Genomic DNA, 15,782 nt, shown 5'->3' with positions numbered 1-15,782 from the left:
GTTTATGAAATGTAACAGCGCTTGTATGTATCTCTTAAAGTTTTCCAAATTTGTGCGATATAAAGTGATCAACAAATAGGGCCTAATTCTTTCATCTTTTATTTATTTTATACTATGCATGTCTGTATTTATGCAACATTGTAAAAAAAAGTATAGTATATATTTGCTGATCTATCTATCTATCTATCTATCTATCTATCTATCTATCTATCTATCTGACTTTCTATCTATCTATCTATCTATCTATCTATCTGACTTTCTATCTATCTATCTATCTATCTATCTATTTTATCTATCTATCTATCTATCCATCTATCTATCTATCATCTGACTATTTCTATCTATCTATCTATCTATCTATCTATCTATCTATCTATCTATCTATCTATCTATTTTATCTATCTATCTATCTATCTATCTATCTATCTATCTATCTATCTATCTATCTATCTATCTATCCATCTATCTATCTATCATCTGACTATTTCTATCTATCTATCTATCTATCTATCTATCTATCTATCTATCTATCTGTCATCTGACTATTTTTTATCTATCTATCTATCTATCTATCTATCTATCTATCTATCTATCTATCTATCTATCCATCTATCTATCTATCATCTGACTATTTCTATCTATCTATCTATCTATCTATCTATCTATCTATTTTATCTATCTATCTATCTATCTATCTATCTATCTATCTATCTATCTATCTATCCATCTATCTATCTATCATCTGACTATTTCTATCTATCTATCTATCTATCTATCTATCTATCTATCTATCTATCTATCTATCTATCTGTCATCTGACTATTTTTTATCTATCTATCTATCTATCTATCTATCTATCTATCTATCTATCTATCTATCTATCTATCTATCTTTCTATCTATCTATCTATCTATCTATCTATCTATCTATCTATCTATCTATCTATCTATCTATCTATCTATCTATCTATCTATCTATCTATCTATGTCATCATTGTGTCCATATGCTGTTGTTTCAGGTTAGGTCACTAGGTCAGATTTTTTTATTCAGGCATTGTTGAGAAACTGGCAAGCATTTACAAATCCCCCACTTGCCTATCGATTGCAACAGATTGTTCACATGTTGATCGTTGTTATCGTATGATAGCCCACACTCTTGCAAATTCAGAGGTTACCTCTCCTGTGTTTAAAGGGCATCCTAAAAAAGCACCGCCAACATGTTCCGTGGTCAACAGACCCGAGTGCTTCTCCTGAATGACATGGAGAGACTGGAGCGCACTCTATTTCGCTTGGAGCAAGGTAGGTCTTCTCAAAAATTGTGCATTGCAAATGCAAATATTTTAATTGACGTCATCATCAGTTGTGCTATCATGATGTTTATTTTAATATTTTATAGATTGTTTTGTATCATTTATAATTTTTAATGCTGTTATTGATGCATAAATTATTCTATCCCTTTTATTAGTCTTACTTTATTACTCTCTGCAACTCAAGACTTTGGAACCCAAGGAGCTTTGGATAGATTTATGCATTACTCGTGGTCCATGACCACCGAATATCACATTCAAAAATCTGTCCGCTATATATAGCGGAGGAATGTGCTGGTGTTCTATCCTGTTTGCTGTGGTGCTCATATGTTTTGCAGTGTAGATAATGTAAATATAGTTTACTATGCAACGGTTAGATTGTCGCTGATTACAGAATAGAATACTACTAATAGAATCAAACTGCTTACTACATACTGCACATACTATGAAGCAGTAGCCTACTATTATGCAACCATAACCCTGAAAATCTTTATACTGTAACATTATCATTTTTGAACCATGGGTTTCCTCTGGAATTTCTTATGGGTTTGTAAAATAGCTTGAATTTTTACGAGTAAAATAAAATCTTAGTCTATTTGGTCTACAACATAAAGGTTCTACAGCAAGTCTTTTAAAAACAATTAAATGATATTACCATTTTCAATAAATATGGATTAAAACAGGCCTTTTCAGATCAAATTTAGCAATCTTCCAAATAATTATGTGAACTGTTTTCTTAATTCGATTTTACAAGCATGCTGTTTAGTGATAAAAAATCGCAATATCACCCTAAAATATAAATGTAAGATTAAAGATTAGACAATTTTTACTGTATCTTTTATTAAATTGGCTTGGTAAAGCCAACTTACTGATATTGTACTTAAGATTATTGTTATTATTTTTATTTTTATTAGTGGTGCTTGCCAAAGGCAAGGCATCACTAGTGTTCTCTTGCATACTAATAATACGTTTAAGGGACCGTTCGGTATTTATGGAAGGGGCCACCGGAGGAAAATAGGGGAGGGTCATGTCTTTTTATTCTTTGTTGAGGGGAGGGTCATCCAACTTTTTTTAGTCTAGGGGGAGGGTCACCCAACTTTTATATTCATGAAAACAGCAACATTTCAAAGTGGCTTGTTTGGTGCTATTTTTTTCCATTTAGCTCCATGTTGATCTTGCGTTATCAGCCCCCCTTCGATATCAGATGGGTCTGACCCAACAAAAATCCAGTTTGGCGCTGTTTGACAGTGCGTGCGCACTAGTTCAGTTCGCGCTTAGAAAAAGTGCATCATGTTAGAACAGAATGCCAAAGAAATGTTTACCCGGCAAAGCTTTAAAGCACAGGCAAATAATGAACTTTTGTTAAGTGCACAGTGTCCTTTGAGTGTAACTCTACCGCTGCATTAACATGTGATGTGAATGTACGTCGAGTATTACAGTTGGGACTGAGGCGCCAGAACTGCAGCTGATAGAATGTGCGCTGTAGGGCGATACTTGCATATTTTAGTTTCCATTCTTATTTTGTTTCCACAATGTGTAAGATATAGGGCTACCACATCTTTAAATTACTATTAGTATTATTTAAGTTAACATAAAATACATAGACCTACACCACAAAAACTAGTTGAGGATAAATTCGTTAAAATTGGGCGATTCCAGTGTTATGGACGTGACATTTGCAGTCAAAACTTAAAATAAAAATTCTCAGAAAATGCATTTAATACCAATATTTTGAAACGTCTGAAAGGAGTCAAGACATTAGAAAAATATCAGTCTACACTTGAGTTTTATATTTAATATGAGGGAAATACACATGTGACGTGACACAAAAAATCTTTAACTTTTAGGTGGCAAAATATTTTTTAGTAATTCTATAAATTACACTGTGCAAGCCAAAAGATATATACCCACCGGATGAATAAAGATCGGCCTCCACAGAACATAAAATATTATATTATTTTTATTTTATTTTTCGTGTTGGCATTTATGTAAAAAAAAAAAAAAAAAAAAAAAAAAAAAAAAAAACAATGTTACGGGCATGACAGTTCTCCATTACGGACACGACTGCTCTGAAGGAACTTTAAAAATTTCACAGAACCCTCAAACAGAAAGCACAAAGCCTTTCTTTAAAGTGAATTTCGTTTTTTTATTAATTTTATCTTAATTTTAATCAATCTTTCATCTGGATTTAATAAATAAGAAGTAGTCTAAATATAGTAGAAAATAGATAATCATGACACGGAGGCGCGGGCGAGTGAACTGGATCTTGTCTCATAAATGAACCGAAACTCGGCGTAAGATAGGCTATGCTACTTGCCTCACAGACCTGAGAAATATATAGAAAGCCTGAAATGTCTACTTTTAAACAGAACAATTCATAACGAAAGAAAACAGACTGCTTTCTCCTTATGAAATGTGCATTTCTCTCTGGCGCGTTCTGCGATGATCGCGACGCATCGTCAACTTCATCTTTGCAGTAGACACAGAAAACACTTGTTTATTAACAAACAATTAAAATGTCTCCTTGCTATAATTGACATATTAATAATCATTACTTTTGCCGGTTCTTTGTGACAGCTTTTAGATGCTTTGTTGGCAGCGCCATCCACATGTTGAACGAGTCACACCGCATCAGCACCGAAAACATGATTTTTTTCAAATCTAAAATAAAAAATCGTGATACGAACCGAATCGTAGGTTTGGTCTATCGTTAAAGCCCTAGTAAGATGAGAAAGCAAGAGTTTATGGTTTAAAAAACAAACAAACAATGGCTATCTGAACATCTTTGCCAAGCGCAAACTAGTACAGAATTAGGCTAATCAATAAATTATCGGGGAGGGTCATGCCTTTTTTCACAATTATTTTGGAGGGTCATAGAAAAAATAATTGCTGGCGAAGGGAGGGTCATGTCTTTTTTGACAACAGATCTCAAAACTCCTCCGGTGGCCCCTTAAATAAATAACGAACAGTCCCTAAGGACAATATCAATTGGCTCTCTCAAGCCAACTTAATAAGTATTCAAGAGAACAATAGTGATGCCTATAACTTTTTATCTGTTTGCTTTTGTTGTCATCCTGTTTTTGCGCTGTTTTTGTGTGCCTTTTTTTTTAACAGAAAGCCCTTTGTCTTTGAGACTTGTCCAGTTTTTTCACTTGCTTTAAGCCAGTAGGTGTACCCTGCATATTTTGAGCCTTTTGGCTAAATTGACCATGCGAGAATGTGTCATGAGAAATTCCACTGAAAGGGACATTTGTACCTGTTTCTAAATTATCAGTGGTGTTAGTTGTAACCATTGTATCTTGATCAACTGTGTGGTTCTGTTCATCAAAAATATGATCACTTGATGCTGCTACATTGTTGTATTGAATTGGATCTCTGGCTTGAACACACTCTTGTGAAACTACAGTAGGTCTACTCTGGTCATTGTTGAGAATAGTGTTATCAGAAGAGATGGGTGGATGAAATGGCTCTAAATTATTAAGAGCAAGACACTCATGGGACACTTCATTGCTTTGGCACATTTCAGGTGTAATGTTTATGAATGGCACAAGCAGTAGATTAAATTGTTCCCGATCAGTCAGTAAGAAACACCCTTGAAACAATATAAGAAGTCTCTCTATCATGTCTTCCAACTGGAAAAATGTCAACATTACAGCAGTACCTGTGTCTTCATCTGTTGGTATGCCATCTGGTGTTCTGCTATGCGAATCAAAATATAGCCAAACCTCCCTGAGCGATCTCTGAACACAGCGACACACGAGTTTCCACACAGAAGCAGCGCCTCACTTACGTCAGCTCGTAGACTTTGCAGTGTGTTCTCAACAAGGTTATGAAACTCGCCGATAACTGGTGTGTCTCGCAAAAATCCAAACCTATGGGGATGTTTATTGTAGAAACCGAAGTTTGCTTTAATATCGTTAAAAACACTTACTGTACTCAACGAATGTTAGTTCTTCTTGTTAATGTTTTGTATAACAATATCAGTTGGACATCAACTATCACAGTCAAACAAGAAACAATCCCAGCAGTTATTTAAGCTATTAGTTTAACAGATACTTCAGTGGAAGGATGTAAAATCAACTAAATTCTAGATTTAACACAAAATATTTAATTGAAACAGAACTAATATTAAATTAGACAATTTATCTCAAAGTATTTGACTATAAATATATATTTTTTAAAAAGTTGTCTGTACTGTAATGAAAAAACAATAGTCCTACATTATGTGATATAGACGAATACAGAAACTGAATTAATGCAATGCTTAAACAGATGATTTTGCTCAAGTTAAATATGCGATACAAGACTACAAAAACCGAGAGATACTAAAATGCTAAACACAGATATCATCAAAAAAGATTCGACTGGTGGAGAAGTGGCTGAATTTGAGGAAGGGATTACATATGTAATAAAAAATTACACTCTGTCTTTTAAATATGGGCATAAGTGTATTTTCCTGGGACCCACATCTGCAAAATTTTAAAAATGCTCCACTTTCTCAGCCGGAGGAGGCAAGAGCAAGGGCACAGGAGGCTCTTTGCCCATCATCAAACTTTTAAAACTACAAAACTAAAACTTAAACTATTTCAAACTAAAAACCTTCAAACTTCAAGCTTTTAAAACTGAAGGATCCAAATTTAAGAATATGTTTAAGATCTGCTGATCTTACTTCCTTACATAACATCACATGAAAAACTAAGGTGAATTACACTGTATTGGGCATTCAAGGTGAACATGATGGCATCAATTTACTGATCAGAAGTTAGCTTTAAGTCAGCTGTCTAAACATTGTAATAGTCAGGGGTTTTGTTAGCCTTTGATCTTCCAGCTAAGAGTTGAACTGTGTGTGAATGTTACTAGTCTTAGTTCTCGTGACCATTTGTGTTTATACCATTTGGGGAGCTCAGTTGGGGGTAATTGCCTCTATTGTCTTTAGCAGTAGTCATCCCTAAAGGCTGTGTGTAAGTTCAGAACCTTAAGGGACAGCCCACTGAAATGCCTATAAAGAAACCATGTAAAGTTACATTAGTCAGACTGATTTGGGAAGAACTGCAGCCGCGTCAACGCGAAGTCCTCAATAAAGAATAACTTTGTTTGAACGTGATCCCCAACGTCTCCTGGTCTCTTGCTTCGACGAAGAAAAAGTTTTCACCAATTTGGTGCCGTGACCCGGATAGAGTTCCAGCTCCTTCACCTGAATCCAGATTGAAACAGCAAGCTCAACAAAAGATCTGCTTTCCAGACTGCATCTTTTGGAATCCAGAGCGAAACCTCTAGCTAAACAAAGACTGCCAGACTGAATCTTTCCAGCTTCCTCCAGATTGAAAACTTCAAGCTCAAACAAAGATCTGCTTTCCAGACTACATCTTTTGGAATGCAGAGCGAAACTTCCAGCTGAACAAAGATTTCCAGTCTGAATCTTCTTTTACAACCAAGGGTTGGTGAGTGCTACTCTATTCAAAAGAACCTTTAAAGACCAGTACAAGTTTGAAATCCTCTGCGCCGTTCAGAGAAGTAGTTAACAGACAGCTGCAGGGTTTTGTTAACTAAGTTTATCCTCTAAAAAGTTTTTTTTTGAGATGAAATTGCATTATCCTCTACATTGCTAGAGAAGGTTTATCCTCTGTAAAGTTAGTGAAGATTTATCCTCTGCTTTATCAGGGACGGTTAGCATTAGTGCTAATATTTTGGTTTATCCTTTGCTTCAGGCAGAGAAGAATTAGCTTTATGTGCTAGTTATTTCTGTTGATCCTCTGTTCTTGTAGGCAGGGAAGATTTTAGCGTAAAGTGCTAGTAATTTGTGTTATCCTTTGCTCTGGGCAAGGAAGGTTAACAATAGCTGATGTGTTAACAAGTGTACCCTCTGTGTAGACACTAGAGAGAAGTTTTTTAGTGTTTTGTTTGTGGTAACAGAAATTCACAAAATGTTTAGGAAAAGTACTAGACAGATTACACCTTTTTGGACAGATAGTGAATTCAAGTCTTTGTTATCAGAGCACATGGACTCAATCGTGACTGAGAAAGTCAGATTGAATTTAACAAAGAAATTTAGCATTGATCCAGGCAGAGTTTGGTCAATCGAAGATTGTAAGAAGGTACTAGGAGAAAGTATTCGCAAGAACAGTGTCAAAGGCATTATCTTCTGTCACAGAGAATTCGGTTTAACCCTAGCTACAGAACAGTCTAAGCGCAACTCTGAGCTAGAGAAACAGATCAAAGAGCTCCGTGCTAGAATATCTTCGTTGACTAAGAAAGTAAACCGCAACAAAGATGCAGAAAAAACTGATGTGGAAGAAGTTAGTCAGCCTGATAACAATTATCCTGACTTAAAAGCTTTCGTTGAAACAAATGTAGCCATCCAATCAGCAACTGATCAGCCTGTAGATTCAGTGCAGGTTTGTGGGGCTAGGAGAAGATCTCAGGGAACTGAAAGTGTTACTCCGAACTCTTCTGTTGTCCAAATACAAACGGTTGCCAAAACATCTTTAGGTCCTAAGGATATAGATAAACTCTCCCAGAGTTTACCCTCAGCACGTACAAATTTTTCTGAATTTAGAAGAGCATTGTTCAGCAAAATGCATCTTTACGACATGTCGTTGCCGGAAGTCACACAGCTGATGTCACAAATTCTAACTGAATCTGAATTCAACAATTTTGAGTCTGCTGTTACTTCTGAACTGCAACATGTCAGTAAAGGCGATTTGAGAGAAGGTGTTTTGAAAATCCTAAAGAATATCTTAGGACCCAAAATCGATTGGTCGAGAGTTACTAGCTGTGTACAAGAGAAAGAAGAAACTGTGAGTGAATATACTGAGAGGTTCTGTCAGGTAGCGGTAACGTACAGTGGAATAGTGGATGATTCCGAAAGTGTGTTAGCTGACAAAGGAGCTCTAATCCGAATTTGGGCAGATGGTCTTGTAGCTGAGTACAGAACAGCCTTGCCATTCCTAGATATTACGTGGGCTAAAAGAACTCTCAGAAGTAACCTAGAAAGTTTGGCGATTTGGGAAAGAGATTCTGATGTCAAAGAGAGAGTAAGAATTGCAGCAGCATCCATTAAGGTCAACTCAGAGAAGCCAAAGAAACGCAAAAGTCCTAGAGAAGCCAGTTGTTCTTACTGTGGCAAGCACGGACATTTTGGAAAAGAATGTAGAAAAAACAAAAATAACTTAAGACAAGTTAACAATGTTATGCAGCTCTTACTACATTTGTTTGCTACTTTAAAGCAGCCTCTCCCCTCCTCATTAAACTCGTGGGGCAACTTGATAAGATGTTAACCATTTAGGCTGTGAGTGCTTAATTTCCCCAGTAACTCACAACAAAGATGAAAGACTTATTTTTGTTTAATAGAACAAAAGGAAAGTGACTGTCACAGCCTTTGTTTGGGGGACATTCAGAAAACTCACAGCCTTAAATGTTATGCCATAGAATATTACAATCAGACCTCCATGCTCTATATGATGTCTATTAAGACTGATGTTTCACTGGAGAATGAAAATGTGCCAATTTTCTCACACACTGTACAGTGTGTACACAACACAGGGACAGAATAGGACACGGTTCAGTGAGGGCCCTGGAAAGAACTGACGCAACAGGCGTTCGGGGGCCAATCCAGGGTGAAGACAACCTCATAGGCCTTTCCCCATTTAGTCCATCCTTACCTCACTGGTCCATAGGTGTCAAATCAATTAAGAAATAAGGAAAGAATGAAACAACCGCAGCAGATGCTACAACCCTAGTGTTTAAACAAATACTGCTACAACCCTAGTGTTTAAACAAATACTGCTACAACCCTAGTGTTTAAACAAATACTGCTACAACCCTAGTGTTGGGACAAATACTGCTCTGTCGTCTTTTGTTTTCTTTCTTCCTCTGTGCAGATAAACACTTGATGGCTGTTCCAAAAAAATCCATATGCAACGACGTCTCACCTGCATATGAAGCCACAACCTCAAGAAGACAACTACACCCACTGCTGAACGAGCCAATCACAAAAGAAAAAAAAAAAAAAAAAAATACACAACGCAGAAATACAAAACCTTCAGTCATCCATCGATATGATCAAGACTACAAGCCTGCACCATTATCTGAGTGCTGCACCTGGTTAATATGACTGAAGATAACTTTTCATGGTTCGGAAACCTGTTAGTATCAAGTGTGTCAACCAGCAAATGACTCACGTCCAGCACACCCGTAAGATTTCACGGACCCTAAGTGCATGTTTGTTTCTGTGTCAACATGCAATTACAGATGAACAACACAGAGCAAGTTATATGTGCCTGTAACTTACACAAGTTACAAGAATGAACATATGCGATGTGCCTGTAACTTACACCAGTTACAAGAATTAACTTTATGTGTTTAAATTTGTATTTTGTGAGAGTTTTTAAGAACTCTCAAACGGGGGACTGAAGGATCCAAATTTAAGAATATGTTTAAGATCTGCTGATCTTACTTCCTTACATAACATCACATGAAAAACTAAGGTGAATTACACTGTATTGGGCATTCAAGGTGAACATGATGGCATCAATTTACTGATCAGAAGTTAGCTTTAAGTCAGCTGTCTAAACATTGTAATAGTCAGGGGTTTTGTTAGCCTTTGATCTTCCAGCTAAGAGTTGAACTGTGTGTGAATGTTACTAGTCTTAGTTCTCGTGACCATTTGTGTTTATACCATTTGGGGAGCTCAGTTGGGGGTAATTGCCTCTATTGTCTTTAGCAGTAGTCATCCCTAAAGGCTGTGTGTAAGTTCAGAACCTTAAGGGACAGCCCACTGAAATGCCTATAAAGAAACCATGTAAAGTTACATTAGTCAGACTGATTTGGGAAGAACTGCAGCCGCGTCAACGCGAAGTCCTCAATAAAGAATAACTTTGTTTGAACGTGATCCCCAACGTCTCCTGGTCTCTTGCTTCGACGAAGAAAAAGTTTTCACCAACTTCTTCAAGCTTTCTGGCAAGAAACTTCTTCAAACTCTCTGGTCCGGCTTTCTCAAGCCAACTTAAAGTTTGTCTCGACAAACTTTTTAATCTAATTGTTTATATACTGTTGTATAAATCAGTGGTCAGCTTTGTTTTTTAAACACAAAAAGGAGCATATTCTGTAAATTGTAGATAAAATATTCCAAATATAATTTATTAAAAAATATATAATTTTAAATAGTCTAATGAAATTTTAACATACTGACAAACAGACATTCTCGCCTTTTAGCTCAAGGCGAACGGGAAAGTTTTCTGAACTGTATATCTCTAATGCAACAGCTAAGTTTATCAAATTGCGCACCAAAACAATATATGAATAAACAACCAGTGGCTTCAAGGAGAATTAAATCAAAGATTTATGAGGAAAATAAGATCTTCTTGAAGTCTACTTGAAGGGATTTTCATGTTTTGTTCTAAAACATAAATGACAGTATCTGATATGTATTGTTTCATTGCTCTGAACAATAATTTATGATTCAAGGATCTTCTTTGAGGGGTTATTGGATATTACCCTGCTGTTTTCTCACATTTAATTTCACTTAGGCTTTGAGCTTCAGTTCCGCCTGGGCCCGAACCTACAGGGCAAGAGTGTGCATGTTCACACGGATTACCCAGCACATGGCAAGAGGTTCGTTGGCTCCAGTTTCCGTCAACTGGAGTGGGTGAACCCCAGTGGCAGAGAGGATGACTCAGACAAGTACTGCAAACTGGACCTGGAGATAGCAGGGTCTTATCAGTATTACTTTGGGTGTGGGTGAGTGAGAATTCTTGGAATTGTGGCAGTTTCTAATTGGTACCATAAAAAAGAAAGATGTTACCATATTGTGTATACAGGAATGAGGAACGAACCGGAGGAGGCTACATTGTTGTGGATCCAGTGTTGCGCGTCGGCCATGAGAGGAAGATCCTGCCTCTGGATTGCATTACAGTTCAGACTTACCTGGCAAAATGTCTGGGCCCTCTGGATGAATGGCTAGACAGATTAAGAGTGGCCAAGGAAACTGGTATGAATCATTTATCAGTGTCTGTTGGTATTGGTACAGAGTTTGGTATTGCTGTAGTACTTGTGACTTCAGCAAAAGACCATATCACCCACTCATATAGAAAAATATGTGCTAATGTGTATAAAAAAGGTTATTTTTGCTCCACACTGATTGCGGCAATCTATGGGTTATTGCACTTTATCAGAATCATCAAAAAGTAGGGGTGTAACAATACCCTCCTTATGTCACGATTCGATACATATCACAATACTGAACTCACAATACGATATTATTGCGATACAAAATTTGGTATTACACTTGGGGTGTAAATGAATAGGCTTGTACTTGGTGCTGGTAACCCAATGCACAGGACAATGGTGACACCAGAATAAAAATATTCACGATTCTGAAGCTGAAAATACAGAATTATTTTAGACGAATATGCTTGCACTCTGACGTCGCCGACTAGATATATTTAAAATAATGTAGGCCACTTTTTACTGGAAACATAAGACATTTGGTATGATCAGGACCCACAAATATTCCCCCATTGCAATATTATACATTATATTCAACATTATATAGTAGTTTAATGTAATACTGACACTAAAACTATGTAAACTTGAATTTTTTGTCACACAGTAACTTTCATTTTGGGTGAACTATACACAATACAGATTGTCACTATCCACGATACATCTTGTTGCATTTTTGTATTGTGATATATTGTGACACAATATATTGTTACACCCCTAGATTAGAATGCATGCCATATGTGCATGTTTGTGAGCTATTTTTGTGGACATTCTGGACAAGTATTTTCCAATTTGACAAGATTAAGAATGAAATTGATATTAATTTTCCTTTTCAGCCACAGACAGGCTCAGTTATTTTTTTTAATTAGTGTTGGTTAAAACAAGCTGTTGTCTCAGTACTTGAACAAACCATTTACTCTAAGTATTAAACTTTGGTGTGGAACTTGTTCCCCACCATTTGTGCTATTGATGAATGATACCTCAAATCATGAAGACTGTTGGCAAAATGTGTTTTCTTTTTTTTAAATGCTAGATTATCACTAAAATAAGACAATAAAAAAATTAAGATGATAAAACAGGTGAAAAATAACCCCCATAGACTTACATTGTAGGAGTGACCAAAGCCATAGGAGTCCAGAATCTAATAGAGATCTGTGGGTAGACTTTTTTTATTCCAGTAAGTAACCATAGCAAACACCCTGAACACCATATCAACGCCCTAGCAACCGGCCAAAACACCCTAGGAATCATATAAAAACACGTTTTTTTTTATGTTCAGGTTACAATATGATCCACTTCACGCCTCTGCAGAAACTAGGCTTATCACGGTCATGCTACTCCATAGCTGATCAGCTAGAGCTAAACCCTGATTTCTCCCCACCTGGAAAGAACTACACCTGGATGGATGTGGGCAACCTGACGGAGAAACTCAAGAAAGAGTGGAATGTGATTTGCATCACAGATGTGGTGTACAACCACACAGGTACTTTGTCTTTAGCACATAGTGAATAATGTTTGGAGAAACTTCCAGTACTGCATCTTTGGCTATTTATCTCATTGGAATGGCAATGTCACCTCTGAAGAATGACACAGCAGATTAAGAAAGAAGTGGTTAGGCTATTTATATATCAATTGCAGCAATCAGAGGGTAGATGAAAGCTGGTCACATCTGTGGCAAAATGTTTAAGATTTTTGACCTTTCAGTCACACTGTAGGAAGATTAATGTTGGCTGCCTCGTTCTTTGTGACATTCTAATGTTTCATGTTGCCCTCTGCTGCATGTGTATCATAGGAACAAATTTTCATGTCTGTCTTATGAACACCATATAGTTTAATTGGGTGTCAAACTAAGAACTGTTTCTTGCCAACTAGCTTTGTTTTGGTTAGTCTGTAAAAATGTGCTCCAGCAGGGTGTAAAAGTAGCTCTACAGGATGCCAGAAGTTTTATTTTTTGGTCTTTTTCCTTTCGATCTTTTGCTTGTTTTGCTGTGGTTAACATGCTTTTACTATGAGCCATCGACATTTACCGACTATAAACAGCTCAATTACTGTCAGAGACTCACAGTCTGATACAAAATTACAGCAGTTGTTTTAAAGCCATTAAATCAACTTTTTCAATAAATATGGGTTAAAAACTATATAAACCTGCAACTCACACTCTGAAATATTTTATAGCAACAATTTTGGCAGGGAAAGCAAGCAATATTCACACAATATGATGTGACTAGTTTAGTAATTAATTTAGCAAGTAAAATGGATGCATCGCCCAAAACGGTTGTATAAATCCTAACTGTCATTGTTTTTATTGTTATGCACACAACAGAGTTTATTCACTGAATCATAGATTAATTATTCCAGAAAAGTTTGAGAATGTTTTTCAAGTGCCACAGAAACGGTTTCCTGCTCTTTGAACCTTTGAACACAGCTGTCATCTTTGCTTAGAAACAGAACGGCTGTGATAGTGTAAATTTGGAATCAGAGCAGCTTTTTAGACACCAGACTGAAGTTTATCACACTTAATGAGCATTTTGAAATTGATTTTACTTGCCATTTACTATGTGCAAACATACCAATCCTTATCAGGAACTCACATACAATTATTCACCATTTACTTTCCAACCAATTAACTATGTTTGCATGCCACCTTTTCATTTCCCTCACACTTTTGACCCAGCATGTGTAATATAATCTTATACTAACAGGTACAGCAGATTGTATTTCCATATGTTTGGTTTTTGAAAGGAAATCACTCCAATTGACTGAAGTAAAATGAGCCAAAGGTCATAGTGATGATGAAAAAGTCTATGCGGCAGTTTAAATAATATCTTCTCTCTATAGCTTAGAAAAACAGATTTTATTTTATTTATTTATAAGACTATGATTTTATGACTGTTCCCTTGGTTAGCTGCCAACAGTAAGTGGATCAGACTCCATCCAGAGTGTGGCTATAACCTGGTAAACTCTCCTCATCTGAAGCCAGCCTGGGTGCTGGATAGAGCCCTGTGGCACTTCAGCTGTGCCGTAGCTGATGGGAAATACAGTGACAGTGGCCTTCCACCTCTTATTGAGAATGAGAAACACATTACTGTGAGTCTGGAGGCTGTCACGGCTTTTTAATGTGCCAAAAATCCTTTAAAGTTTGTGGTGACAGGCCAACAAGTGATGGTGTTTGGTTTGATGTTTCAGATCCTACGAGGGCTTCTATGGACGGAAGTTTTCACCCAGATGAAACTATGGGAGTTTCTGCAGGTGAACGTTGAGAAAGCCGTGGAGCAGTTTAGGAAGGTTCTTCAGGCGGGTGAGCGTTTGAAGTCTGCTAGCGTGTTCTTGGATGCTCTGTCACTTGTATTTTGTAGGGTCGGAGGTAAGTTGGATGTATTTGGCGTCTGTAGGTAACAAACCCGAGGGCCCCGAGCTGATGGGAAAGCCGAAATTAAAAGTCATCCAGGATTCACAGTATGGACGCCTCAGCAACACCGTAGACATGCAACTGGCCCTGGAGATGTTTGGCAGACACACGTGAGTCCACTTCCTGTTCAAGTTCTGTTTAATGATTATTTTTTTGGATAGAGTATGTGTTTTCTGTTATCAAATATCTATGTTAAATTTGTAATGATCTCAAATGAAAAGGTCAGGGTAACCAAGATCATTTTATTGTGATTATACATAACTTATATCTGTCACTTATACTAATATATATATATATATATATATATATATACAGTGAGGAAATAAGTATTTGAACACCCTGCTATTTTGCAAGTTCTCCCACTTAGAAATCATGGAGGGGTCTGAAATTGTCATCGTAGGTGCATGTCCACTGTGAGAGACATAATCTAAAAAAAAAAATCCAGAAATCACAATGTATGATTTTTTAACTATTTATTTGTATGATACAGCTGCAAATAAGTATTTGAACACCTGAGAAAATCAATGTTAATATTTGGTACAGTAGCCTTTGTTTGCAATTACAGAGGTCAAACGTTTCCTGTAGTTTTTCACCAGGTTTGCACACACTGCAGGAGGGATTTTGGCCCACTCCTCCACACAGATCTTCTCTAGATCAGTCAGGTTTCTGGGCTGTCGCTGAGAAACACGGAGTTTGAGCTCCCTCCAAAGATTCTCTATTGGGTTTAGGTCTGGAGACTGGCTAGGCCACGCCAGAACCTTGATATGCTTCTTACAGAGCCACTCCTTGGTTATCCTGGCTGTGTGCTTCGGGTCATTGTCATGTTGGAAAACCCAGCCTCGACCCATCTTCAATGCTGTAACTGAGGGAAGGAGGTTGTTCCCCAAAATCTCGCAATACATGGCCCCGGTCATCCTCTCCTTAATACAGTGCAGTCGCCCTGTCCCATGTGCAGAAAAACACCCCCAAAGCATGATGCTACCACCCCCATGCTTCACAGTAGGGATGGTGTTCTTGGGATGGTACTCATCATTCTTCTTCCTCCAAACACGTTTAGTGGAATTA

At 37.1% G+C, this 15,782-nt stretch overlaps 1 protein-coding gene across 2 annotated transcripts in view; it reads left to right on the top strand.

Annotated features, from left to right (window-relative positions):
- Positions 1-15,782, top strand: part of aglb (amylo-alpha-1, 6-glucosidase, 4-alpha-glucanotransferase b) — a 41,248-nt gene that overhangs the window by 284 nt on the left and 25,182 nt on the right. For both annotated transcript variants that reach the window (XM_084103326.1, XM_084103325.1), the window contains exons 2-8: positions 1,192-1,298; positions 10,834-11,044; positions 11,125-11,294; positions 12,588-12,791; positions 14,214-14,395; positions 14,495-14,606; positions 14,701-14,827. In XM_084103326.1, coding sequence (XP_083959452.1) covers positions 1,217-1,298; positions 10,834-11,044; positions 11,125-11,294; positions 12,588-12,791; positions 14,214-14,395; positions 14,495-14,606; positions 14,701-14,827 — 1,088 coding nt within the window. In that variant the 5' untranslated portion in view covers positions 1,192-1,216. The remainder of the gene's footprint in view (positions 1-1,191; positions 1,299-10,833; positions 11,045-11,124; positions 11,295-12,587; positions 12,792-14,213; positions 14,396-14,494; positions 14,607-14,700; positions 14,828-15,782) is intronic.

The sequence above is a fragment of the Abramis brama genome (genome assembly GCF_963993115.1).
Source record: "Abramis brama genome assembly, chromosome: 24".
NCBI classification, from domain to species: Eukaryota; Metazoa; Chordata; class Actinopteri; order Cypriniformes; family Leuciscidae; genus Abramis; species Abramis brama.
This window is presented reverse-complemented; position numbering and strand designations above follow the sequence as displayed.